This window comes from Triticum aestivum, chromosome 7B, assembly GCF_018294505.1.
Source record: "Triticum aestivum cultivar Chinese Spring chromosome 7B, IWGSC CS RefSeq v2.1, whole genome shotgun sequence".
NCBI classification, from domain to species: domain Eukaryota; kingdom Viridiplantae; phylum Streptophyta; class Magnoliopsida; order Poales; family Poaceae; genus Triticum; species Triticum aestivum.
Genome location: NC_057813.1, coordinates 710,492,064 through 710,520,015, shown reverse-complemented (window position 1 = coordinate 710,520,015; position 27,952 = coordinate 710,492,064). Strand labels below are relative to the sequence as shown.

General features: G+C 42.6%; 2 protein-coding genes across 2 annotated transcripts; one reads left to right on the top strand and one right to left on the bottom strand.

Moving 5' to 3' along the window:
* Window positions 1–14,328: 14,328 nt before the first annotated feature.
* LOC123160596 (U3 small nucleolar RNA-associated protein 21 homolog) lies at window positions 14,329–22,264 on the top strand. Its single transcript, XM_044578399.1, has 19 exons — window positions 14,329–14,614; window positions 15,006–15,033; window positions 15,126–15,226; window positions 15,749–15,952; window positions 16,042–16,285; window positions 16,815–16,990; window positions 17,566–17,648; window positions 17,730–17,802; window positions 18,046–18,111; window positions 18,196–18,238; window positions 18,510–18,649; window positions 18,808–19,020; window positions 19,102–19,186; window positions 19,267–19,561; window positions 20,267–20,525; window positions 20,939–21,152; window positions 21,296–21,513; window positions 21,591–21,746; window positions 21,965–22,264. The coding sequence occupies exons 1-18, from the start codon at window positions 14,486–14,488 to the stop codon at window positions 21,738–21,740; spliced, it is 2,721 nt and encodes a 906-aa protein (XP_044434334.1). The 5' UTR covers window positions 14,329–14,485; the 3' UTR covers window positions 21,741–21,746; window positions 21,965–22,264.
* Window positions 22,265–23,295: 1,031 nt separating this feature from the next.
* On the bottom strand, window positions 23,296–25,670 carry LOC123160597 (amino acid transporter AVT6E). Its single transcript, XM_044578400.1, has one exon. It carries the CDS (start codon window positions 25,186–25,188, stop codon window positions 23,713–23,715), a length of 1,476 nt encoding a protein of 491 aa, XP_044434335.1. The 5' UTR covers window positions 25,189–25,670; the 3' UTR covers window positions 23,296–23,712.
* Between the last annotated feature and the right edge of the window lie 2,282 nt (window positions 25,671–27,952).

Here is a 27,952-nt window from a genome sequence, read left to right as displayed (position 1 = left end):
GGCTGTCTTCTAAGATTTACGGCGTCAAGGTAATCTCACTCTCTCCGACCCTGGTTGTCTTGTGGTACGGTAGATGTAGATGGTGTTCTGTGTGGATCTTGTTATACTGAGGGTGTTATGCTGGTGGTGGCTTGAAAGAAGGGCAGAAATGCTTAGCAATCTATTTCCTGTAGTATTTAACTGTTTACATTATGAAATGTGTGGACAGTAGGTATGTTTCACAGGTTATATGGTAATAATTGTACACCTTATCGTTGAGTTTGGTTTGTGTTTATAGAATGACAAGGTTGATTAATTAAGCCTTGCCTGTATCTTTTAGAGTTTACTTCATTGGTAGCATATTCAGTTGTATTAACTAATATTGTACATGTTGGAGAATTTAGACGATGATAACAAACTATAACCATGAATGCTCAAATAGAAACTTGAACAACCATCTTGTTTAATTTGGTGATGTTCCTCCATGCTAAGAGCTAATCTGCTGCACTGTTATTCAACTTACATCGACAATTTTAATTTCGCTGAAATCATGTTTTCTTTTCTATGTTTATCTCCGTGGATGACCACTACTACCTTTGTGAGATTTTCATTATAGCCTACATTGGTGTTTGGCGATCCTGTTCTAATTAATGTGTATAGTTCAAGCCCTTGTTTCTATCTAAATATGTGCACAGAAGTTCTATTACCTTGTGAAAAATTATTGGTGCATTTTTTTGTTTCTCAAAAACAAAATAGCTTGCTCATTTAAGCTGTGCCATCTCTACTGTTAGCTTTCATATTGTGTCTCTGTTAGCTTCAGGCCTAATTTTTTGCCTTTTACAGGAGCTCTAGGCCTAATCTTTTGAGTGTGAAGCTGTGAAGCCAAGTGCGAAGCAGCGAAGCCCTACTTAGGAAGATGGCGAAGCAGCGAAGCCCTACTTAGGAAGAGTTTTTTGGTTTTGTAGTAGAATTGTAATTTTGTAACGGATTGTAAAAGGCTACTGTAGTGTTATTTGGTGAATTATATTTGTTTTGTCCTGTTTGAAATAGCTATTATGTATGTTAAAAATATGTGAAATGGAAACTTGACCAGGTGGACCAATTTATGTCCCACTTATGAATATAGTCTGAGCAATTTTGAAATTTTTGACATGTGGGACCAATGTATGGCATTATGAGTAGTGGGACCCATCTGATTAGTGAGACCAGCTCTAAAATATAATAATAGAAAAATAGAAAATCAATTGATGTAAGAAGGCCACGACCCAATAATAAAAAAGGCTGCAATATTGGGCTTAGCCCATGAAGCTGATAAAAAAAGACAGAAAAAACACAAATAGGCTAAATTAATGGGCTCGGCCCATATAAAAACTGAATTGGACCGGGCAGAATCTTGTGCCACATCAGCTTGCCACGCTGGATGTCTACGTGGCCTAGTGAGGCTGCTAGTGACCAAAACAAGACAGTAGGCTTATTTTGGCCGTAAATGTCTACGACCTTCTCACAGAAAAGGTCAAAAATGTCAGTTTATGACGGCCAGCTTTTGACCTTCTGGTTTTGGTCACAAAAAGGTCGCAAATAAAAAACTATGACCATTCAGTGACCAATAGTGGTGGTCACAAGTTGAACATATTTCTTGTAGTGCCAGCACCAAAAATCTTGCATGTTCATTGTGCATAGCGGGATGCTCAAGATAACCTTCACATCAAATTGCATAAATGTAGCTTCTAGCAACTCCTTATTCCAAGTGGCCGAGGTCTGATCGATTAGATCAGAAACAACCACAGGTGGGTTTGCTGCAATGCAGCCATAAGGCCTCATCATCTCCTCCCGTGGGAGCCAGTTGTCTTCCCAAATGTTGGTCGTTGCCCCATTGCAAATGCGTCTGATCATCCCTTGTTTCAAGGTGTCACGCCCTTCAATGATAGCCCTCCAGACTTGGCTAGGGTGGTTCCCCAATTTGGCTTGTATAATGGTAGTGTTGGGGTGGTAAACACTTTTCAGAATACGAACACTCAAAGACTCCGGCTCATGTACCAGACGCTAGGCCTGACGTGCCAACATTGCTAAGTTAAATAGCTCGAAGTCTTTGAAACCCAAACCTCCCATTGCTTTAGGCTGCGTCATAGCCTTCCAAGACACCCAATGGGGTTTGCGATGTCCATTTTTAGTCCCCCACCAAAACTTCCGAATAAACATGTTCAGATGCTCATAAAGGCCTCTGGGTAACTTGAAGCACAACATGGAATATACTGGCAACGATTGTGCTACTGATTTCACCAAGACTTCCTTTCCAGCAGTTGAGAGTGTCCTCTCTATCCAACCCTGAATCTTGCTCCACAAACGATCTTTAAGGTATTTAAATGCCCCATTCTGCATACCCAAATACTTCTCATTTAGAGTCTCATTGGGTGAAAGATCGTGGATGTCGCCTAGAGGGGGGGTGAATAGGCGTCTTAAAATAATTACGGTTTAGGCTTGAACAAATGCGGAATAAACCTAGCGGTTAATTTGTCAAGCACAAAACCTACAACAACTAGGCTCACCTATGTGCACCAACAACTTATGCTAAGCAAGATAAGCAACTATGTGATAGCAAGATATATGACAAAGAACAATTTGGCTATCACAAAGTAAAGTGCATAAGTAAAGGGCTCGGGTAAGAGATAACCGAGGCACGCGGAGACGACGATGTATCCCGAAGTTCACACCCTTGCGGATGTTAATCTCCATTTGGAGCGGTGTGGAGGCATAATGCTCCCCAAGAAGCCACTAGGGCCACCGTAATCTCCTCACGTCCTCGCACAATGCAAGGTGCCGTGATTCCACTAAGGGACCCTTGAGGGCGGTCACCGAACCCGTACAAATGGCAACCCTTGGGGGCGGTCACCGAACCCGTACACTTTGTCAACCCTTGGGGGCGGTCACCGGAACCCGTCAAATTGCTCGGGGCAATTTACACAACCTAATTGGAGACCCCGACGCTTGCCCGGAGCTTTACACCATAATGATTGAGCTCCAAACACCACCAACCGTCTAGGGCGCCCAAGCACCCAAGAGGAACAAGCTCAAGGGCACCAAGCACCCAAGAGTAATAAGCTTCTCAACTTATAACTTCCACGTATCACGTGGAGAACTCAAACCGATGCACCAAATGCAATGGCAAGGGCACAGGGAGTGCCCAAGTCCTTCTCTCTCAAATCCCACCGAAGCAACTAATGCTAGGGAGGAAGATGAGAGGAATAACAAGAAGGAGAACACCAAGAACTCCAAGATCTAGATCCAAGGGGTTCCCCTCACATAGAGGAGAAAGTGATTGGTGGAAATGTGGATCTAGATCTCCTCTCTCTTTTCCCTCAAAAACTAGCAAGAATCCATGGAGGGATTGAGAGTTGGCAAGCTCGAAGAAGGTTAACAATGGGGGAAGAACACGAGCTCAAGGGATGTGTCTCAATGGGGAAGAAGACCCCCTTTTATAGGTGGGGGAGGGGGATCCAACCGTTATCCCCTCACTCAGCCCGCACGCTGCGGTACTACCGCACGGAGCTGCGGTACTACCGCGGTTGGCTGCGGTACTACCGCTGCAGGTTGCGGTACTACCGCATGTGCAACACTGGCTAGATGAAGGCCTGTAGCACAGGGCAACGAGCGGTAGAACCGCCGGAGCGGTACTACCGCGCGCCCCTACGGTACTACCATAAGGCAGGCAACACTAGGCGCAGAGAAAGCACGGAAGTAAAAAATTACTTCCGTACCTACTTCCGCTGAGGGAGGACCTGCGCAAAAATCCGGCACGGTACTACCACACACGAAGAGCGGTACTACCGCGTAGGGCGCGGATGTAAAAAATTACATCCGCCCCTACTTCCGCTCATGCTGCTAAGCCTGGCCAGAGCCCACGGTACTACCGCGCCCGCGGCGCGGTACTACCGCGTAGGGCATGGATGTAAAAAATTACATCCGCCCCTACTACCGCTCGAGCAGCTGCGCCTGGCCTGAGGCCACGGTACTACCGCTCCCACAGAGCGGTACTACCGTGAGCACCTATAGTACTACCGCAGGGGACTGCGGTACTACCGCATGGGCCTGCGGTACTACCGCTCCGGAGAGCAGTACTACCGCATGCCCCATATCAGCAACACTAGGAGTCCTTCATTTTGCAGAGAAGACAACAGAGGGAAACAATAAAACCAAAACTGCCATAACTTCTCCAAATGAGCTCCTAATTGAGCAAACTCAAGCTTGTTGGAAACAAGACAACGAGTAGCATCAAAACTCAAGCTTGTTTCAAACTCAAGCTTGTTGGATATAGTAAGAAGAGGCAGGGGAGGTATGCCTAACAAAAAGAGGAGAGAAACCTCCAACAGAGAAGAACCGGCAGAACCTCCAACATCGAAAACATCATAGAAGATGCAAGTGAACTCCGTTTTCGATGAACTCGAGCTTGTCATAAAAATGATCATAAGCTCCAAATCTCTCAAGGAGAAGAACCAAACAAGAACCAATAAATATGATGCAAGGATGCAATGATTTGAGCTCTCTACGAACGATACAATCAAGCAACTCATCGAGAGCCCCCCTTGATAGTACGACAAACGATCCTAAAACCCGGTCTCCCAACTACCACCATGGGACCGGTAAAATAGAAAACCTATCAAGGGCAAACCTTTGCCTTGCACAAAGTCCACTTGAGCTAGATGATGACGACTCCCTCAAGTTGGACCATCTTTCTTGATTGCGTTGGCTCGATGAAGACTAGATGATTGCTCCCCCATAGTCCACTATGGGTGAGCCACTCTTCGGCTCATCTTCACAAGTCCATTGACACCACAATGGACGGCAAGCTTCAAGCACTTGATCTCTTCGTGATGCATCACTTGAACTTGCACACCGCATCCTAACCCCACAAAGAACTCTCACGAAGACCATGGGTTAGTACACAAAGCATAATTGACAATGCTTACCATACCATGGGATCACTTGATCCCTCTCGGTACATCTTCTACGCTTTTTGTGTTCATCAACTTGATTCACTCTTTGACTTAGTCTTGATCAACCTCTCACAAGACCAATCTTTTAGGTAATTCCTTGAATAGCACCTTGGTCGACACAAACTCTCCTTGAAACCAACACATGTACTCCAAGAAAAGCCTATGGACAAAACCTTCAAATAACTCAAGGCAACCATTAGCCCATAGAGATTGTCATCAATTACCAAAACCAACATGGGGGCACCGCATGTTATTTCATTGGGGACATTTAACAAACCTTTGATTTCATTGCGGATATTGTCCGGAACACCTTTGCTGAAGAAGATGTATGACTTATCGTAGTTAACCCGTTGGCCCGTAGCCTGACAGTAAACATCCAACAATTGGTTCACCTCGTTAGCTCCCTCACTATTTGCCTTGAAGAACAGCAGGCTGTCATCAGCGAATAAAAGATGGTTAACTAGGGTTTTCCCAAGGATCCCCTCTCGCTAGGGTTTCTATCTCCTCTCGGCGACGGCGATGCCATCACCGTAGAGACCAAACCTCCCCTACCGCTTCTCCTGGGTTGGGTTCCGCTGCGTCACCGGGACGTGGTGGCCGCGCGGAGGAGGCGGACCTTGGGAAAATACCGCTCGCGGAACCAAAACCCCGAGTGAGAGGATCATGGATTCGACTGCATCTAGACGATTCCCAAAACCAGATATTGTAGCACATGCGTTATCTCATAATTAGGCCGGCCCATCTCGCTTGCTAGGTCGCTCGACTCTATGCGAATGAGCGACCACTTGCAGCAGAGAGTGGCAAATAGAGATTTGCACCATATTTGGCGCTTCGTATTTTTTTCAAAAATATCACTTCTTTTCAATTTCTCGAATTGTTTTGTGTAACTTTTTTGGTGAATTGTTTTTGAAAATCTACGAAATATTTTCAATTCAAAAAAGTACCATTTCTGTGAAGTTAGAATATTTTACAAAAAGATTCATAAATTTCAAAAACGAGTTCACAAATAGTAGATTGTTTTTTACAAAAATTGCGACAGTTTTCTAAAAAAATTACAAAAAAAAGGGATGAATTTTTTCCAAATCAGCGAATGTTTGGCCCAGCCCAACAGGCGCCCGACGAGAGCGACTAGTTGGCCCAAGTCCTAAAGTTTTTTTTTCTATTTTTTCATTATTTCATTTTCTCCTTTCTAACTTTATTATTCTTTAGAAACCTGTTCAAAAAATTTGCAATATTCTTTCAAATACCAAAAGATATTCTTGTCTTCAAATACACTTTAAAATTTTAAAAATGTTCTGGAATTTCAAAAGAGTTTCCTTTTTAGAAAACTAATCACAAATTTAAAAAAGCTAATCACAAATATAAGAAACGTATGCATTTCAAAAAAGTTAACACTTTTTTAGAAAAAAGTACATGGTTTGCAATTTGTGTTCAACATCAATTATTGGGAACTTGTTAACAATTTTAGAAAAAATGTTCAAGTTTATTGAATATTCATATACAATTTGATATTTAAAAAATATTGACAAATTTCAAGAAATGTTTAGGACATAAGAAAATGTACATCTTGATTGATGTTCATGGGAATTGCAAATAACAGAAGCATTAAAGTTATAAAAGAGACATGCTTACGGATGCACCCATTTGGATTAGTCTAGCACACTTCTCTCAACTGGTGTTTTTTTGGACTAAATAGATAAATGACTCTAACTTCTTGTCGTTGTCTCGCACGGACATTTGACGCATCCATGCCAAGTTTGAACGGCTTCCGACACCGTTTGCACGTTGGGACACGTCGTGCCATTAATCGGCCTTTTTCATCGTGAAAACTTTAGAAAATACAAAAAATAAAAAATCCAAACTACTTGGCATGATGCTTTGAATTGGTCATGGAAATGGTGGAAAAAATGGGGCCATTTAACAAACGTCGAAAAATAACGTGCTTTCAAATGGACCCTTCTGGCTTTACCAGAACAACCTCTGTTGCACATAGTCTATGTTTGGACATCATTGAAATGACCCCAACTTTTGCAAGTAGGTGGCCATGCCCATGTTAGGCATCTATGCCTGGTTTGAATAACTTTCGACGCCGCATGCACAATGCGACACATCCGGCCATTTATCGGTCTTTTTCACCGGGGAAAACTCCAACAAAAGCAAAACTTGTCAAAACCCAAATTTTTTGGCATCGTACCTTGAATTGGTCATATAAGGACATATAAAAAACTAGGGTTATTTCAGGTATGTCGAGAAACAACGAGCTCTTAGACGGAGTCTTCTAGCTACGTGGACACCCTTTCTTCAACATGGTCTATTTTTGAACATCTTTGAAATTACTCGAACTTTTGTAAGTAGGTGGTCATGTCCATGGTAGGCATCCATGCCAGCTTTGAACAATTTTCGACACCATATGCAAGTTGCAACATGTCTGGCCATTTATCGGCCTTTTGTTGATCGAGAAAACTAAAAAAATGCAAATTTGTCAAAAACCAAAATAACTTGGCATGGTGCCTTGAATTATCCATACAAGGTCATGCGAAAAAATTGGGGTCATTTTAACGATTTCGAGAAATAACGTGCTCTCTGATGGAGCCTTCTGGCCCTACTCGGGCACGCTCCTTTGAACATAGTCTATCTTTGAACATTCTTGAAATGAGCCGAACTTTTGCAAGAAGGTGATTGTGTTGGGATTCCCCGAAGAGAAAGGGTGATGTACTATAGCAGCATATAGTATTTTCTTCGGTTAAGAACCGAGATTTATCGAACCAATAAAGACGCCACACAAACAACATAAAAGGGTATTTGCGCACACACAAAACAAATACTTGCACCCAACGAAGGCAAGGGCATGCCCATGGTAGGCATCCATGTTGGGTTTCAACAATTTTCGACACCCCATGCAAGTTGCGGCACATCCGGACATTTATCGACCTTTTTTGATTGAGAAAAGTCCAGAAATGCAAAAATTGCCGAAAATTAAAAATGTTTCGCAAGGTAGCTTTAATTGGTCATGCAAGCTAATTAAAAAAATTGGGGCCATCTCTAGGATGTTGGGAAACAATTGCTTTCACTTGAAGCCTTCTGGCCTACTTAGACACTCTCCGTTGAACATGGTCTATTTTTGAAAAAAATTAAATGACCCCAACTTTTTGCACTATACACAACTAGCGACAAGTCTGGCTATTTATTGGCCTTTTTGACCGAGAAAGGTTCAAAAATGCAAATTTTGTCAAAAAATAAAAAAGTTGACAAGGTGCCTTGAATTTGTCATAAAAATTATGGAAACAAATTAGGGCCATCTCAAGGATGTCGCAAAACAATGTGCCCTCAAACAGATTGTTCGGACCCCAATTTTTACAAGTGCTCATTCTAGGCATCCGTGCTAGGTTTGACGAAAAAATTATTTAAATCATAATTTAAACATGTGCTTACAATTGTTATTTTAAGATTTTAACGTAAATAATAAACATAAACGATTAAATTGAAAGGAAAGAATTCTTTTTGGAAAGCATTTAATAAATTTATCAAGGAAAAAAGAATTTTAAATCACAATTTAAGATACTTAATTAAAACTGTTATTTTGGTATTCCAATCAATATTTTAGTTTTTTTAAAGGTCACAAAATAATAATAAAGTTTAAAAAGAGAAAAATAAATTAACAAAAAAAGAAGAAAAACGAAAAACGTAGAAAAGAAATAAAAAAGAAAGAAGAAAAATAATAGAAAAGCAGCAGAATGCGGCATATTACCGCTGTTTCGCACAAGGCGAATGGCCGAGAGACACGTTTGGGCCAGCCCCATCTGGTTTGGGAAACCTTATAGAAGTTTCCCTGAACCAGTTTTTTTTACTTTTAGTGGTTTTCTAGTTTCACTCTCTTTGTCGTTTTTTTTCTTTTGTTCTCTTTTCTCTTTTATTTCACTGTTTCCATCTTTTTCCTTTTTTTCTTTTGAAATATATTAACGTTTAAAAAATGTTCATGATTTCAAAGAATGTTAACTTACAAAAAATGTTCAGATTTTAAAAAGTTGTTTAGAATTGCAAAACAATTTGTTTTAAATTTTTTTACATAAAATTAAAAAATGTCCTAGTTTTTTAAAAAATGTTCTAGTTCTCTGAACATTGTTCTGAATGTAGAAAATGTTCCTGTTCTCAATTTTGTCTCAAAACTCAAAATATGTTGGTGTTTTCCAAAAATTCTCAGGAATTAAAAAATGTTTGTTCTTTCTAAAAAATCACGATTTCAAAAAAAACTTGAGTTTTATAAAATTGTTCATAATTGCAAAAAATATTCGTGTTTTCATATATTTTTCTGAAATTCCAAAAATGTATGAGATTTTCAAAAAAAACACTTGTTTTCTAAAAACTGTTCAGATTGTTAAAAAATGCAAATTTTTATCAAAACTCAAAAAAATTGGGAATTAAAAAAAATGTCCGCGCTTTCAAAACTTATTAGAATTTCGAAAAAAATCCCATTAACAAGTTTTGTTCTCTAAATTCCTTGAATATTTGTGTTTTTCAGAAAATGTTCGGGATTATCATAAATTGTTTCTATCAAAAAAGGCTAGTTTTTTGTACAAAAATATTGAATTTTCAAAGTTTGTTCGAGTTGTTCAGACAATTTCCGCATTTTCAGACATTACTCGCATTTGAAAAAAAATCATAATTTCCAGGAAAAAAATAAAAAATCCAAAAACTACCCGGATTCTGTGTTGTATAGAGTTCTTAAAGTGACGCGCTCATTGTTAGTCACCAACGCTTTGGAGGTCGATTAGTTAGCAAATCTTCTTTGTGAGCTACAGGTCTGTAGTTTGAATCCTTGAGAGGTCGCGCTTTGTTATTTTTTCAGATATTAGATTGCTGCCGGGTGCGATCGCTACTGTAGCCACCTCCATGGGGCGGCCCAATCGGAGTACGTACGGCGTATAAGTTCCAGCGGGGGGCCCACCATACATACAAAAATGGGTATAACTAGTCAAAAGTCCATATTGGCCTTTATACATTTAGTGGGGGGGGGGGGGGGTGTACCGAAGCGGGGCACTTTTAGTTAAAGTTTGAAAGACAACTATCACATATTTACTTCGCAAATCGACGTGAACTGAGACTTGCGCAAAGAAGATGAGGACATCTTAAATGGTCTTCACCATACTAGAATTACTCAGCGGAGTGTTAATCAAACACTACTTTGGTCTTTGGCTATTATCCTAATAATGCAGACTCAACGGCCATGAAGCAAGAAAATAATCAGGAGGAAGATTCTCGGTTGGGCACATCTATCGCTGTTGCTTCTTCTTCCGATGCCAATTTCTACTTTGTGGGATGTAAACTGTGAAATATATTTTCTAGCATTTTTCTTTTTTGTTAAGAGTATGAAATTTTGTACCAAAGGCAAAAATTGCCCATGTGGAAACCTAAGAGGAGAAGAAAAGTTATAACAATAGTTCTCCCCATTTGTTCTTAATTGTTTTCAAGCACTCATAGACCATCAATACATTGTCCATAATGAGCCTACTTGGGACCAAAGCACTTTGAGCATGGTTGATTACCTCAGGTAGAATCAACTTCAAGCGTGTCACCACCATCTTTGATATAACTTTATATACTACATTACATGGACTAATCGGCCTAACTTGGGTGACCTTCTTTGGGGACTTCACTTTTGGGATCATAACAATTGTTGTGTCATGCTAGTGCAATTTAGTGCCCCTTGAGTGTTTTGGAGATCATGGGACAAAACAGTTGAGGGACCAATGTGTTTGCCGGTGAGTAAATTTGTCCCTGGAGTATTGAGGAGTTTGCTACAAAATCCTGCGATGATTTTCTGCGCAACAGGGAAGAATGGTTGATGTCGAGAAGATTTTGTGTCATGGACGACCCCCAAAATTTGGTTGTGCTGAAGCATTTGCTACGGTGTGTTGTTCGAGAAACAAGTGGCTGCAGCGAAGAAGAATGAAGACCGCGTGAAGACGTGGTACTTTTTCATAGTTTTACTTTCTTCATCTGAGTCATGGGGTAACAATATTACTGGGGGGGGGGTTCAAGTGTGTCGAGACTTTTGTCTGGGCTGATGCTTAATTGAAATCCTATGAGCGAGAGAAATCTCATGTTGCGATGTGTTTTTACTCGTAAGATAGTGACAGTGTTCTTTTGTGCTTCGTGAGAAATTCATAGCAATGAGTCAACTTTATATATTTTTTCCTCAAGTAAAGTTGACGCGTGAGTTTGAAATCCGGCTATTGGACACATGTTGGTTGGCCGTTGGATGGTGGTAGGCCCCTATTGGGCATTTCACCCTTGAGATATCTCCCGTTGTAAATAGTCGCCGCCTCCCAAAAATTGTTGGTTGGCTGCTCTGTCTAGTTTGAGTGAGATTGTTAAGAAATCCTTCTCCTCTGAGAGATTTCACCGAGAGAAAAACCCAGAGGCAAATCTTAGATTGTGGTTGAGCATCAAGTAGACCTAAGTTGAGATTGCTTGTGCCTATTACTCTTGAAAACTACAAACTCTTAGACGGTTAGGCGTCAGTCTGGAGCAACCAATGCCATTGTGGTTTGCCAAAGACAAAGTCCATGCAGATTAGGATATTTCCTTGAAGTACCTACCACGAGTGAATTGACTCAAGTTGATGAAGTTGCGGTCAAGGAGAATAAGACGGAGATTCCTTCAACCAGATGTAGCTCTTTTTGCAGAAGAGTTATCTGGATGATCAAATAACCTGTCACCATCGAGCAACATTGGTTCTTTCTATTTACCACATTTCCTTCAGTATTTATATTTTGTCATGTTATTCTCCAGTGTGATTTTTCAGAGTTCTATCTGATAAGTTTGTTGAGCATTTCCATCAGTGTGACGAACATGTTATCCTTCATATTTTCCCCCGTAATGCTTAAGACAATATGTTTGTTTTTTGTTCGCATGTTTTTCATCTACCCCCATTTGGTTATTCTTCTAGCATCGGTTTTCATGACTATCTTGCATGGTGGTACTTAGCTTTTCATCTAATTTATTTCCCTTCTAGTTTATCTTCAAGCATAACTGCTTCTGTTTGAGTTGTTTCCTCTGTGTTGTGTTGAGAGACTTAAGTGTTCCGAAGAAAATTTAAATCTCTCATTCACCCCCTTTAGTCGATATACTTTGATCCTACATGTCGTCCATCCCTTGGAAATTGGACGAGTGTTCTTATCAAATACTTCTTCAGATATATCTTCCCAACATAGGACAAATTGGTTTATGAAAAACAACATGTGCAAACCATATGATTATGGCACCTTCAGATCACCAGTATCAAATAGAGATCTATGAACCTCCTCGACCAAGTATGGTGATAATAAGGTGTCATACATATTGCGATCCCACGCCATTCAACTTGGGATGAAACGATTTGTTCAAAAGAGAACAGTTTATGAGTGGAGTTTCTAGTTGTTCCATACCTTCACACCAAACATTGAAATCATCAAGAAGGTGCTTGATTTGGTTTCTTTTCGTATTGGAGTTGTTTCCTTTTGGGGAAAAAGAGCTGTTCTGATCACCGTGCACCGACCAAATGTTGTAACCAATATATCCCTCTCAACCCATCAAGATTTCAATGCGAATATGGAATTATATCTCAGTCGTGCTCTCGCTCAATCATATTTGGCCTCGGGATCACCTTCTGAAGCACCTTTTCAGTTTTTCCAACATGTTAGTTTGGACTTATGGGAATCTCATGGTCACATGTATGGAGTTCGGCATGAACATCACGAGCGCGATCAACCAAGGGTTTAGCCCAAACCAATTTCACCCAATTCCATGTCGCAATGAGGATCTCAGAGACTGTTTCCTTCTGCAACCAACATGCCTTGAACTGGAGCCCACCGGTGGATCTCGAGAACTAAATCTCGTCATTGTATTTTTTTTGTCCAACATAAGTGGGTGGCGAATAGAGTGTATATGATGCTCATTTGGTATTGTCGTTAAAGGAGACTTAGTTATCCAAGCTGCATTGTCAATGGCTCGGTCTAATCTCTCTCAGATTTCTCTCCTCCTCCAAGTGAAATTCGCTCCTAGTTATTCTTTGTTTCACCCCAAAATGGCTCAACTAATCGAGAAGAGTCCAGGGAGATATCATCCACCTAAAAATCCTAAAGAAAGTGAAACAATGGAAAACAAACTAAAATGGTAACACTTGGTGGTATAATCCAAAGAATATCAAGGTTAAAGTCAAGGAAAATCTGGGTGTTAAATACCATCATCAATACCATGTTCTTCGGCGATGGACTCCTAGTACTAGTGCCCCACAACCAAAAAAAGCCAAAAAATCCGGGAGCTTCTCACTTGCGCCTGATAGTATTTCTTCTTCTGACTCTTGGTGATCAACACAAATCTATTCAACTTCTTATTGACATAAAGAATCATCCTTAAGTAGACAAATTCACGAACCAAATATGTCGAGAGTTGAACCCGAGCCTCCAGAACTTGCCAATGATTCGGTAGACACCATTAACTATGCCAGCCTCAAGAAGTTGTCTGGTACCTTTAAGACCCTAGCCCAAACGACACTCTTATCAAGCACCACTAACCTCATATTAGTAAATCCATCATACTCATTCATTGGCATGTTCCAATCACCTAGACACCCAAACTGCACTATGAAGAGATCATCACCGATTTTTCGCCACTGCACCTTTGTTGCAAACTCCAAGATGATCTCATGCTGGACTATAGCCGGGCTAAATCCCTTTGGTAGTGTGCACCACGCAATAGCAAGCCACTTTGCCTTCGCCTCTTGATCTACAACCTCTTTCCATAGAAAGCCATTTTCTCCATTCCCGTGTTAATCGAGGGTTACTTGGTTCTCCTTGTTCCGCCATGCGACTTTCCGACGATATCAAACCCTTGCATCGGGCACGTGCCAGGGACTTTCCGACGATATCAAACCCTTGCATCGGGCACGTGCCAGGGCGTAGACAAGTGACCGAGACCAGGTACAGGGTCTGCCCGACTAGTATCTGTGCAGCCGGAGAGAAAGACGATAGTGTTAGGTGATGGGTATTGCTTTCCATGAATGATATACATCTTGGCCGAAAATAAACTCATCATGTGCGAGACAGAGGGTGTGTGTGTTAGAGCGGAAAAAGGAAAATTAAAAAAAGAGAGCAGAAGAACATTTTTTTAGGGAAGCAGAAGAACTTTTTTTTTGAGGAATAAGCTTCTTTTTTTTTTGAGTGATTTTTTTTGAGGAATAAGCAGAAGAACTTGTTGCAATGCTTGTATACAGGCGGGTCTGGCCCAAAACACCCTGATGGACCGGACCGGACCGGGGAAGGGAAGCTGGACCCAACCCACCCACCCAGATGGCCCAAACAAAACCACCGAAACTGACTGACCTACCGCGGCCTCCCTCACCCTTCGCCCCCCCTTCCTCCTCGCGCCGCCGCCCCAAACCCTCTCTAAAACCCTCGCCGCCGGCGCACCCACCCGTCTCTCCCCTCCAGACCAGACCGGAGAAGCCCCAGACGTCCGCCGCGGCCGGGGAAGGGATGGGGATCTTCGAGCCGTTCCGCGCGATCGGGTACATCACCACGGGCGGCGTGCCCTTCTCCCTGCAGCGCCTCGGCACCGAGACCTTCGTCACCGTCAGCGTCGGCAAGGCCTTCCACGTCTACAACGTAAGCAAGCCCCTCCGCCACCACCAACCCACCCTCTCATCTCCCCCTCCGCAGGGCCCGTCCCTGCCGCAAACCCGCAGTGGATTAGTGTCATAGCCTGGGAGCTCGCAGGAGCCCGCTGCTCGTTTCTCCGTCCGTATTTAGGGTTGATAATACTACCAGAGGCAGCGATGTGTTAGCTTCCGTTTGGACCTCATGCGCAGTTCAGTGCTGATTTCCTGCTGGTTGCTCGCCACGCCTACAGTCGAGCTTGTGTTCATATTATTAACCCTGCCTTACTGTACTTGTCTGTCTTCTCTTGTTTTTCAACGGCTTTACATATAACTCTGATGCAGCCGACTCCCATTTTGTGATATAACTAATCACGCTGTTTTCTCTTCTTGTTGTGCAGTGTGCCAAGCTCACTTTGGTCCTTGCCGGTGAGCCTGCTATTTAGTATGCTTGGTTTCTTATGTTCAGGGTTGTTGTTTTTCTTCCGCTCATGGTGCGTGAACTTTCTTTGCGAATTCAGGACCTCAACTGCCCAAGAAGATCCGCGCCCTCGCATCCTTCAAGGAATACACCTTTGCTGCATATGGAAGTGATATCGCGGTTTTCAAACGGACCGATCTGGTAAGGGAATTGCTGTAGCTGAATTAGGGTTTCAACCCTAAGTGTGTGGTGCCCGGTGAATGAAATGATTATTGGCTACTTATTCCAAACTTCCAAAAATGAGTTCCTGACCAGAAAATGCCTTTGTCTCAGATGTGCTTGTACATCTTTTGTGAAATCAGATGTTGATTGTGGAATTATAGGTGCACTCGTAATGTTCTGCGAAACAACATATTTGACCGTGTGGTTATACAAAAAAAGATGAATTGTGGGCACTTTCAGTTTCTATATTAGCTCCTCTTCCTTGTTTTTACAGCACACAAATAGGCATGTTTTTGCAAGTGGACTCATCATTCCAAGATCTACATATATAACTATTTTGTGCTTCTGCAAATTTGCAAATTCTTGTTTGAAAAAGAAACCCTGGGACCAAATGCACCCAGGAGCAAAGTATCTGCTCTTGACCCAGACCCCACTATATCATGTCCATCAACTATTATTGAATATCGAGGCTTTTTTTAATGTTTTCTCTTCAAAAATCAGGTGGTTACCTTTACTAAACATGAAGAAAAGGTGAACATGTTGTACCTGTTTGGAGAATACATTCTCAGTGCAGATACTAAAGGTGATATATTTATCTGGGCCTTCAGAGGAGCTAAACCAAGCAGTGAGCCTGTTGGAAACATATCACTGGGAGACAAGTTTACTCCAACCTGCATTATGCATCCAGATACTTACCTAAATAAGGTGCCTGAAATTATTGATTTCTTTTTGGAGATAGTTTGCTTTCTGAATTTTGTGTGTGTTGACAAGTCTGATTATCATTGATTCATCAGGTCATTATTGGTAGTGAAGAAGGACCATTGCAGCTGTGGAATATCAGCACAAAGAAAAAAGTATACGATTTTAAGGGTTGGGATTCATCAGTACGTTGTTGTGTTTCTTCACCTGCTCTGGATATGGTTGCAGTCGGTTGCTCAGATGGATCAATTCATGTTCACAATATACGATATGATGAAGAGTTGATGTCTTTCAACCATGAAATTCGGGGTGCCGTAACTGCCCTGTCATTTCGAACAGGTGATTTTGTCTGACATGACATACAGTATAACCTTTTATAATTCATGTTTGCTCATCCTGTGACAATGATGAAATTTCCAAACAAATCCTGGTTTATGCAAGTCCTCAACTTAGGTTTGTGATTATGATTATATCGTATTTATGATGGAAATTCATTAATTCGGAGATCCAGTTCAGGAATGTAGCGCACACATTCTTTTTGGCTTTATGTATTTTTTTAATATTATTTTTTTGGAGATTTGACTTGCGAATAAAACCTTTACTGACTGCCGTCCTAGTTCAAACTTAATAACGTGATATTTGGTGTACTTGAATAAATTCTAGAGCCTATGTAGTTTATTGTGGAATTAAGGATATGGAGCTGAATTTTATGACCAGTACTGCCATCAAGGTGTTTTTTATGGTTATAGATAGCTTTGACTCCCTGTTTGAAACAGGAGGTGCATTGTTTTATTTTAATAATACACGTTTTCATGCTTCTACATGTCAAGCTTAAGTGTTATTTTCTCAAATTTGCTTTGTCCGCCAGATGGGCAGCCCCTTCTAGCGTCTGGAGGTTCCTCGGGTGTTATTAGCATTTGGAATCTTGAGAAGAGAAGGCTGCACTCTGTGATTAGGGAGGCCCATGATGGTTCTATTGTATCACTTCATTTTTTTGCCAATGAACCTATTTTGATGAGCTCAGCAGCTGATAATTCAATTAAAGTAAGTGCCGTTTTCTTGTCTTCTATTTTCACATCATTGATATTGACGGAGAAGAACTGTGTATTTGATTAGCTATTGAGCTGTAACATATGAAAGGTCAAAAGTTGCTGCATGTTGTGTGACCTAGTGCTTAGCCTGTCATTGTTTTTAAGGCGTCCTGCCTTAGACGCTTAGGCGACGCTTAGGTGATAAGGCGCCCTGGCAGCGCCTTACAAATATGCCCGCCTTAAGCGATTAGGTGTCCGCCTTAGGCGCTTAGGCGTCGCCTAGGCGCTAAGGCGGGTGGTGCTCGCCTTAGGACGCCTTACCGCCTTAAAAACAATGTAGCCTGTTACATAGAACATCATCTCCCTTTTTTCTAGTTATACCACATTGCCTTATTTTGGGGGAGCATATAAGTATCATCCTACTGAATAGAGCTTTGCAGCTAGTTAATAAGTAACAAAATCAGCCAAGAAAAACAAAGTTAATACTGGTGTGAGATGATATTTGCTTTGACAATCAGATTAAGTTAGCCGCAACACCTTATTTCAGTTTACATTTTAAAGTTAGTAATCTAATATACTCTATTCCAGATGTGGATATTTGATAATAATGAAGGAGATGCTCGTCTGTTACGATTTCGAAGTGGGCATAGCGCTCCACCTCGGTGCATAAGGTAACAAATGCCCTCCAAGTTTGTTGTGTCTGTACTTTTGTATTGGTTGTGTTTTAGTGAGTCAGCCTATTTTGTTGTTAGATTCTATGGCAACGGAAAATTCATCTTATCCGCTGGTCAAGACCGTGCCTTCCGTCTTTTCTCAGTTGTTCAGGTAATTCATAACCTTTGTAACATTAATTTTTACAGCCACACTGGTACACCTGTTATCATTTCCTGCATTTTTTTGTCCTCTCAAAAATGCTATTGAAGTAATAGTGTTCATTTCACACCACACACTAGTCTTTACCCTGAATTCCTGCATGCTGTCTTCTTGTCAGTTTTTTTCCTTTTTGAGCAAAATGAGTTTATGTTTACTGTTTTTTTTAATCCTATTGAAGTAACACTTTTTTGACAGGATCAACAAAGCAGAGAGCTTTCTCAGCGGCATGTGGCAAAAAGAGCAAAAAAGCTTAGAGTAAAGGTATTTTTTTTATTACTATTCCTTTATTGCCTTCTGTTTCATCATTTCCTTATTAGGATTTTGACATTTTCTTCTTCTCTGCAGGAGGAAGAGATAAAGCTAAAACCAGTTATTGCATTTGATTGTGGTAATTCTCAGGTCCTTGTAATACTAAAGTTCATATCATGTTCTTCTGCTTTTCTATCTGTGTAATTTCTTCTGGAAGTAGTAAACCATGATAATCTTCAATCTGTACTATTTATACTTGGTGCAAAGGGCAAAATTATTTCCATGTTAACACATAATAAACCACTGTACCAGTATTCTGTGCACCTTTACTAGTGTTGAAAAGAAACCACAAACTGTTATCTTCTTTAGATAAACCTGCTTATTTACCAATGGAATCAACTGTTGTTCAGCTGAGATACGTGCACGTGATTGGTGTAATGTTGTTACATGCCACATGGATACTTCAAAGGCATATGTATGGCGTCTTCAGAACTTTGTTATAGGCGAACATATTCTTACACCATCGTCAGAGACTGAGTCACCGATTAAGGTAATGCTTGTTTTTGTAATCTGAATGTATTGACCTTATACTATAAGAATGTATTGAATTCTCAATTCTTACCGTGGGCTAGATCAGAACAAGCTTGTACTATAAATGATAGAAGTATTTCCCTACTTCTTTAAGAAATTCCTTTTCTTTTCTGGCAGGCTTGTACTATAAGTGCATGTGGTAATTTTACTATCTTGGGCACCGAAGGTGGTTGGATCGAAAAATTTAACCTTCAATCTGGGATTAGTCGTGGTAGTTACATTGATGGCTCGCTGTCATTGCAATGTGCACATGAAGGGGAAGTTGTTGGATTAGCATGTGATGCTACAAATGGTTCTCTGATTAGTGCTGGATACCGTGGGGATATTAAGGTTTGATGATGCTGTTGCACTTCAGTTACAATTTATTTAAACCGCGATTCCATTACTCAGCTCTTGACTTGTCTCCTGCAGGTGTGGGATTTTAAAAGTTGCAAGCTAAAATCCAAATTCAATGTTGGTAAATCTGTAACTAAGATTGCATATCACCGAGCAAATGGTAATATTCAACATGTTCTGTTGTTCCCTTGTAGGATGCCATGGATGTTTAACAGTTTTTTTGTTGCTGTTTTATGGCAGGTCTTCTTGCTACGGTAGCAGATGATATGGTGCTTGTATTGTTTGATACAGTGTCAATGAAAATGGTTCGTAGATTTGAAGGACATACAGACCGCATCACTGATCTGTGTTTCAGTGAGGATGGGAAATGGCTCATCTCATCTAGTATGGATGGGACGCTCAGAATATGGGATATCAGTTTAGCAAGACAGATAGATGCGATGCGTGTTGATGTATCTATAACATCTGTCTCCATGTCTCCTAATATGGATGTGTTGGCAACCACCCATGTTGACCAAAATGGCGTGTATCTTTGGTAATGTTTCTTGTCCTCACCCTGTGCATTTGCATACCTTTGACAGCTCTACATGTTTCAGGAAAATATCATAAGACGAGTTTCCAAGCTGGTGCAGTTTGTGCTAATCACGGCACATCTCATTTAGGCAAATAAATACTAGTTTCAGTCCACTGTACCAATGAACATAATTAACTAAAATTCCGTACCATCGCACGCAATTAACCAACCACCCGCACCGTCTAAAAGAAGTCGAGTTCATCACTGTACAAACACTTTTCTTTGTTTTTGAAATGTTCATTTCCACTCCGTTTAAAACTATGCTAGAGCTTAAGAGTATGACAATATAAGTAGTTTTATAGTTTAATTTATAAGTTGCTGCTGACTGGTTGCCACATGGAACAGCTTCTGAAAAATGTAAACTTTTCTGACATGTTCATTGTGACCCTTGTGTCGGTCACATGCACGGAGGATAGTTTTCCCAGAACACCTCATAAGGTCAACTTAAGGATACACATTTACAGTTTTGCTTTCCATGAAGTTAAATGTCCCTAAAAGCAAAGAGTTGAATGCAAGCAGAGGCAACTCAAGACTGATAGTGTTTTTACCTCCTGTTATGTTTCTACTTCATAATCTTCTGCCATTATGGATAACAAACATATGTAGTTTATTGTTGTTCTGCAAAATATTATATAAAGCTCATACTTCTCTTAATAATTTTGACAGGGTTAATCAAGCTTTGTTCTCACCTTCGACAAATGTTGATAGCTATGCAAGTGGTAAACATGTCCGGAACGTGCTTTTGCCAACTGTTTCATCAGCCGAAAGATCTGAGGAGGAAGAACCCATTAAAAAATCACAAGATTCAAATCAATCTAATATTAAACCTTTTGTCATAATGGATCATCAAATACCAAATATGATCACACTCTCATTACTCCCAAGGAGTCAATGGCAAAGCTTGACAAATCTTGACATTATAAAGGTAATGCATTTTGTCTCCGTTTTGATACTGAAAATTTTCGCTGCAAAGTAACGAATCCTCTGACCTTGCATTAACTATGCGAGCTCCTTGAGTTAGAATTAGGTGGGGTGTATATAGTAGAATGTGTAGATGAACTACTTTAACTGTGGGTGACAATATTTTGATGAACATTTTGGGCATGGTAGTAAGTTTCTATTAAAAAAAATGCTTGGTAATATTGTAAATTTATGAAGTTTGACAAATATAATACTACAGTAGGAAGTGCTGGATCAATGCTATCACTTAATGACTGTAAATGTCCTAATGGACACTTATTTGTGACTGAAGGAAGAACTTACTTAAGTAATATTTTTGTTTTGTGCATAAGCCCGATTGGACTTGAAGTGCTCATTGTCACATTTCTGTGTCTTTAGGTTCGAAACAAACCGATCGAGCCACCTAAGAAACCTGAGCAGGCTCCATTTTTCTTGCCCACAGTTCCATCCCTTTCTGGGGAGATATTGTTTGAGCCTCCTTCCAGTAAAGAAACAGACGGCAGCACTACTGAGGACATAGGTCATAAAAAGATGGCTGATCTCTCCTCCTACTTCAGTCGGCTGTTACAATCCTGTGGAGAACTTGAGAGCTGTAAGTATTTATTAGTATCTTCAGTCAAGCAAAACGCGTAAATAAACGTCAGATTTTTTGGTTCTCACTGTCTATTGATGAGACTATATGAAGAAGCTGCAACCTTCGTCATAGTAAGCACTGGCCTGGAATCTGTTTTGCAGATTCAGCGTTCACTGACTACCTAAAAGGCCTATCTCCGTCATCTCTAGACATGGAACTACGGATGCTACAGTTAATAGATGATGACGAGGTGGAAGAGTCGGAGGAACCAAGACCCGAGCTCCAGTCCATCTCGTTGCTGCTGGACTACTTCATTCACGAGCTTTCCTGCAGGAACAACTTCGAGTTTGTTCAAGCTGTTCTGAAATTGTTTCTGAAGGTATGTGACAACGTGTATGCCATGTTAAAAACCATCGAGTCGGTGCTTAAAGCGTATTTCATCTTCCTTGGAAGCAGATACATGGTGAAACAATACGGCGCCACTCGACGCTACAGGAGAAAGCGAGGAAACTCCTGGACGTCCAGAGCAAGGTCTGGCAGAAGATCGACAAAATGTTTCAGAGCTCGCGATGCATGGTCACATTCCTCAGCAACTCGCAGTTTTAGTTGCAGGTAATATCTTTTCATCCGATTTGCCAAATGAACTAGTGCTATACGAGGCTTATTTTGGAGCCAGAAAATACTTTTGTACCTCAATTCGCTAACATTGTCGTCACCTAGTTGAGCTTTTCCGATACACTACACTATATTGCTGTAGAGAATGATTTTTTCCCTGCAGCTTCTTCTGAACTCTTGAATGACTAAATATCCTATTTCCTTGTGGTCCACAGGTCCCAATTTCTGAAATCGATGCATACTTGGGAGTCCATGTGGCTGTTGTACCATTCTGCTGCACCTCACCGTTTGTTTCGTCGTCGTGGTAAAAGCTGCAAGGCATATATATACGGTGTTGTTAACAGCAATGACCACATGTTGTGCTCCTGGTGATGATGTAACAGTTTTGTTCCTGTATTCTTTTGTAACATACAGTTGTATGAGCACTGTTAGGCGAGAAATATCCGGGAATGTCGCAATTGCCAGTTAGGCGAAACATCCCCTAAAAGTTTATTCAGCATTTTACTTTAGTGATAGTCCTCCGTGTTCATCTTCTTCGGTGTTTTGACTCCTAAAATCCCTTCAGTCCACTTTTGCATGCGCTATCGGAAAAACTTATCACCCTTTTGTTTATAATAAAATTTATTTCGAGATTGAGAAGTCCTGAAAAACAAACAAATTTCAAGCAAAATGATATTTAAAGCGATGAATCACACACGTAAATCAGAGTCAATTGTCTGAGTTATCTTTTTACAATTCTTTCGATGAGAATATGGATAGTCATAAAAAATGCTGCAAGAATAGCCCAGTGTCCACACTTGAAGCTGTGTTATCTGGTAGTTTGATGAGTTATGTTTTTTGTTATCTGGCTGGAGGGTGTTCCAGGATCATCTTCATCTTCTAGTTGTTCTTTTTTCTGCTTTTACTTTTGAACCTTGGTTGTGAGCTGGAGGAACTGCTTGTGTACTGTACCTCACCATTCAGGCATCTTTCTAGCAATGGAGCCGGGGAGCCATCCCTGTTATTCTAAAAAAAAAAAGAATATCCAGAGTTGAAATGACAAGCTCCAGCAGATGAGAATGAGAAAGATTGCATTCTCTGAGCTCAATATTCATCATATCATGTGCATAGATGGATTTTCAGAACCACAAAATTAACAATGTAAGGAGTAGTAGAATTTATGAATGCAGCTCTTATCATATCATAGGCAGAAAACTAACATCAGTACAAGAGCCGGGTTGATTAGCTGCCTCGATCAGAAAGTAGACACAGGATACACATTTATGTATGTATATCAAAGGAATCTGGTCCAAAGGTTCTCAAATTAGGAAACTTTTAATTCTAGTCCCCACTTGGAAAAACAATGTTTGAATATACGAAGCACATAAACATCTGTATCAGAGAAAACTCTTTCTCAAATCTGTCTGTATAATTGTTTCAATGAGAATATAGATAGCCATAAAAATATACTGCAAGAATATCCAGAGTTGGAATGACAAGCTCCAGCAGATCAGAATGACAAAGATACATTCTCTGAACAACATTCATCATATAATGCACAGAGATAGGTTTTCTGAATGCAAAATTCATTAATAAGGTAGATTTTCTGAATGCAGCTTTCATCATACCATAGGCACACAACAACCTCAGTAGAAAAAACCAGGGTTGATTTGCCGCCTCGATCAGAAAGTAGACCCAGGATACAAATGTATATGTATATATCTAAGGACAAGCAGAAGATCAAAAAATACATCAAAGAATCTGGTCCAAAAAAAAGTACAAGAATGCCCACCAACAACATGTCAGCCCATCACCCATGAAACAACCCTGTAGATGAAGAAAATGTATAGTAGTATGATGAGCTTTGCTCAGCAGCTCAGCTGGAACTGGTGTACCTGCTAACTAGTGTATTCTGGCAGTGGTAATACAGTCTCTGTATAACAAGCCCTACAAATATAGCTCACCTTGATGATCCATCCATCACTCACTCAGACTTGCTCCTCAGGCTGTACACGTTTCCGACGACCCCGACGACGCTGACGACGATGGCCAGCCCCAGCATTCCGACCGACAGGAGCCTCTCTCCGCGGCCCAGGCACTCCCCCTCCTTGTCCAGCCTCAATGCGACAAGGGCGGGGAACATGAAACCTAATGCCAGCCCCGTGGTCGCGCCGGTGAACTTGAAGGCCATCCAGATGTTGGGTATCATGGTGGAGCCGAGGTAGATGAGGGCCAGCAGCACCACCGTCAGGGAGAGCATCCTCTTCCTGCTGTGGGGCGCGAGCTCCCCGAACACCAGCGAGTCCACCGTCTGCCTCAGCGAGAAGTGGACCACCGGGAAGACGAGGACCAGGTGGACGATGTACCCGATCCTCACAATGTAGTTGAGCGCCGTGCTGAACTTGATCCCGAGGTCCTTGTCGAAGTTGGTGAGCACGTCGGACTCGGTGTCGTCGCCGAACAGGAGGTACCCCGAGATGGCGGTCAGCGCGTACACGACGACGCAGAGCACGGTGGAGATCCGGCCGACGTTGTACATGTTCTGAGGCGTCTTCTCCTTGAGCTCGTTGTAGATGGGCTGCACGTTGAAATGGCAGATGTAGGCGTTGGTCATGATGGGTATCACCACGAGAAGGTCGAGGATCGCCGCCTTCGAGCTGAAATCCGGCCCCATCCTCGGCGCGGCGAGCTTGCCCTCGACGAGCTTCACCGCGGCGATCATGCACGAGACGGCCACAAAAACAACGGCGAGCCCGACGGACGCGGCGGACGACAGGCTCAGCGAGTCGATCTTCTCCAGCGCGCACAGCGGCGCGAGGAACACCACGAGGACGAACAGGATGAGCAGCCTGCGGTTGTCCCACTCGCCGTGGCCGACGAGCTGGTCCATGACGCCCATGTGCTTGAGCGACCCGGACATGACGTCCCCGATGATGATGAGGTACACCACGAGGATGCCGGCGTTGTTGACGACGATGCAGAGCTGCGCGACGACGCTGGCGGGGCGGCCGAGCGCGCGGTGCACGAGCTCGCCGTAGGAGAGCGCGCGGCAGCGCACCGCGAACCGGACGAGCAGCTCGATGGTGACCTCGGAGAGGAGCCCCATGACGAGGATGGAGACGAGCCCCACGGCCACGCCGAGCACCTTCATGGTCGCCGGTAGCGCCATGATGCCCGCCCCGATGATGGAGGTCGCCAGGTTGAACACCGCGCCGTAGACCCCCGAGCCCTCCGGCGGGCCGGAGGGGCCGTCGTCGCCGATGAGCGGCAGTGAGTCGTGCTCGCCGGCGTTGGTGGCGGCGTCGTCGTCATCGACCTCGCCGAGGAACGAGTCCTGCTTGGTGAGCTTGGCGTGGCCGTTGGTGGAGGCGCCAGATTTGGGATGCGGCGGCGGCTGGCTTGACTGCAGCTCGATGGCGGTGGAGGTGAGCGGGAGCGCCGAGTAGTTGGAGTTCACCATGGTCCCCAGCGCGACCGCCCGAGGCGGATCGACGGACTGGAAGGCGGCGGCAAAGAAATCCTTCCTCCGCCGACGCCGAGATTAGGGGGGAAACGGGGGAAAAAATGGAGATTTCCGCCCAATCCCCTCCTCCAAGAAGGCGGGATTCCGCACAAGGGGGCGAAGACCCCGACCCCCGCCGTCCGAGCCGGAGAGACCTCACGGGAACCCGGCCGGCATTGGCGAATGACGCCCGCCGCCGCCGCGGAAATCTCACGGAAATCTCGGTTCTTGGCGCGATTTGGTCGGGCGGGGCCGAGAAGGCCCGTATGCTCCGCCGGAGCAGGGGTCGACGAGGATCCCGGCGAGGCAGATGGATCGCTGGGGGTGGATGGATTGATGGATGGATTGGAGGGAAGAGATCTGAGCCTCCCTCCCCTGTTCTTGCCTGGTTGCTTCCCTTTCTTCGGGGGAGGAAGAGGACGCGATGCCAGGCAGCGCTGCGGGTCAATTTTACGTTAATTCCTACTCGTAAAGCAGGGTGCACCAACCACGTGGGGCCCGTGCTCCTCCGGCCTCACTGGCAGGCGGGGTCCGCCACTGTAGCACGCGGGTAGACCGTAGAGGCATTTTTTTTGCGGGTATCATAGCAGATTTTTTTTAATGCTTTTTCTTCTGCGAAGACCATACGTCCATACCCCCTCCGTACGGTCAAAAGTGTACGCACAGAAATTTTAAGACAAATTATAAAGTGAAGTAAAAAATGCATTGGAAAGGTGCAAGTCACCATCTCTCTCCTCTTTAAGTACCCAACCCCCAATGAGCTAAGTGCATGCAGAAACTAAGGAGACCATGCGTAGACTGCTGTTAGCCTTGATTACCGTGTGATGAGAGACAAGCATTTTTTTTCCTACTTTAAAGTGCATTGAGAAGATGGAAGTACACTCTTTTGTGGGCAAATTTTAAAGCCAAACCTACACTTTTCACCGGATGGAGGGGTTACTTTGGTGGAACCTTGAGTGTAACCGCTGCCTTGGAAGACAAAATTGGAAAAAAGGAGAGAAATGGTTGGAAAACGTTTGTTCTACATGATCAGCCATCCAAGTGAAGATACCACTCACTCAAGAATGAAATCTTTGCGTGGTATCTTCGTCGAGGAGTCGTTCTTACCAAAGACACGCAATGAAAGTGCCCAATGTATTTTTTGTCACCATGATGAGACCATAAGAACGTGCTCTTCCAATGCAAATTGGCTCCTTTGATATGGTCAATCGTCCAAGTAGCTTCTTGTATCCTTCACGTAGTGTTGCTAATATATTTGGCATTTGATATCATGAATTGGTCACATATTTAGAATCCTTCTCAGCATGAGAGAACTTGCCGTTATTTGATCGTTTTGACTATGTAGAAATGACAAGGTTTTAATAATAAAAGTTCTTTTTTTCCTTATGCGTGTTATCTATAAATGTGCCGTACACTGGACGATACGGCAAGGGATTTTTTTTCCAGATGTTGTTCTTCACGTACGGTAGTATACTGTCGCAGACAGCACTTCAGTTGTTTATTGGCTGTAGAAAAAACAATTAGATTCACTGAACGATTTCTGGTTGACCAAGCGCAGCTCGAAGCTTCCAACTTCTCTTTCGAAACAATTGAAAACACTACTTCCTCCGTCCGGAAATACTTGTCATCAAAACATATTAATGACAAGTATTTCCGGATGGAGGGAGTAATAAATAGTCTAACGATGATGTGCTTGCAGTTCTTTTCTTACAATTCAATGAACTACTCCCAACCGTGTGATAATATAAGAGTGTTTAGAACACTACAACTCAATGTACCACTCCAAGTTCTGTTAGTTTGTAGAAAAAAAGTCCTATATTATGGTACAGAGGGGTACTATATATTACGAAGTACTTCCTCCGTAAAGAAACATAGAAGTGTTTAGAACATTACTTATATTTGTTTTACACAGAGAATATTAAGTATTTCGCCTTGTTTGGCTAGGTTGAGTGAAGGTTGCAACCCACCCTGGCCTTTCTTCATCACTGCTATGTAACATGGGTGCAGCTTTTCCAGGTTTACTCCACTACTATCTCTCCCTTCTCTCCCTAATAATAAAGCACGGATTGGATCTCCGGATTCACCGTCACAATACGCTTCCGCCTGTTCGTAATACGCTTTTACGATTTATAGGTGGTACTATAATTGATGTGTATATCCCTGAAGGCTTTCGGGAGGCAACGATCGATCGCTAGCAAGTCTCGCCACGCACTATTGACAACCAGATGGGCCGATCGCTAGCAAGCCTCGCCTCGATTGACAGCCAGATGGGCCTTTGCTACTAGATGCGTGGATTCGAACACGTGCGGTCTGGAGCTTAGGTGGGCCAGAATCTATATTTCTGTTACGGGACGCTACTAAAAAAGTTGCTCCATGTGCTAAACTTAGATACTACTTTTGTGATTAATAGTCCCACCCTGCTCTTCTAGATCATATCCTAGCAACTTAAATACGTTCTCGAATTGCAATCAAACAAGCCAAAGCAGAAAAAAGACACCTGCAGCATATGGAGCTGGAGCGACGGCGGCTTCGAGCGGGAGGAGAAACAGAGCCTATCTTGAGAGGAAAAAAGGAACGAGAAGTGACCATCGGTGCTAGGCGATGGCGGCCTCTCGAGCAGGCCAAACTTGGGGGATGAGCCCGCCATGGCCGGTGGAGCGGGAGGGAGTGGGAGGTGTGCCATGGCCGGGGTTTGATTTTACTTTATTTATCTCCCTCACAA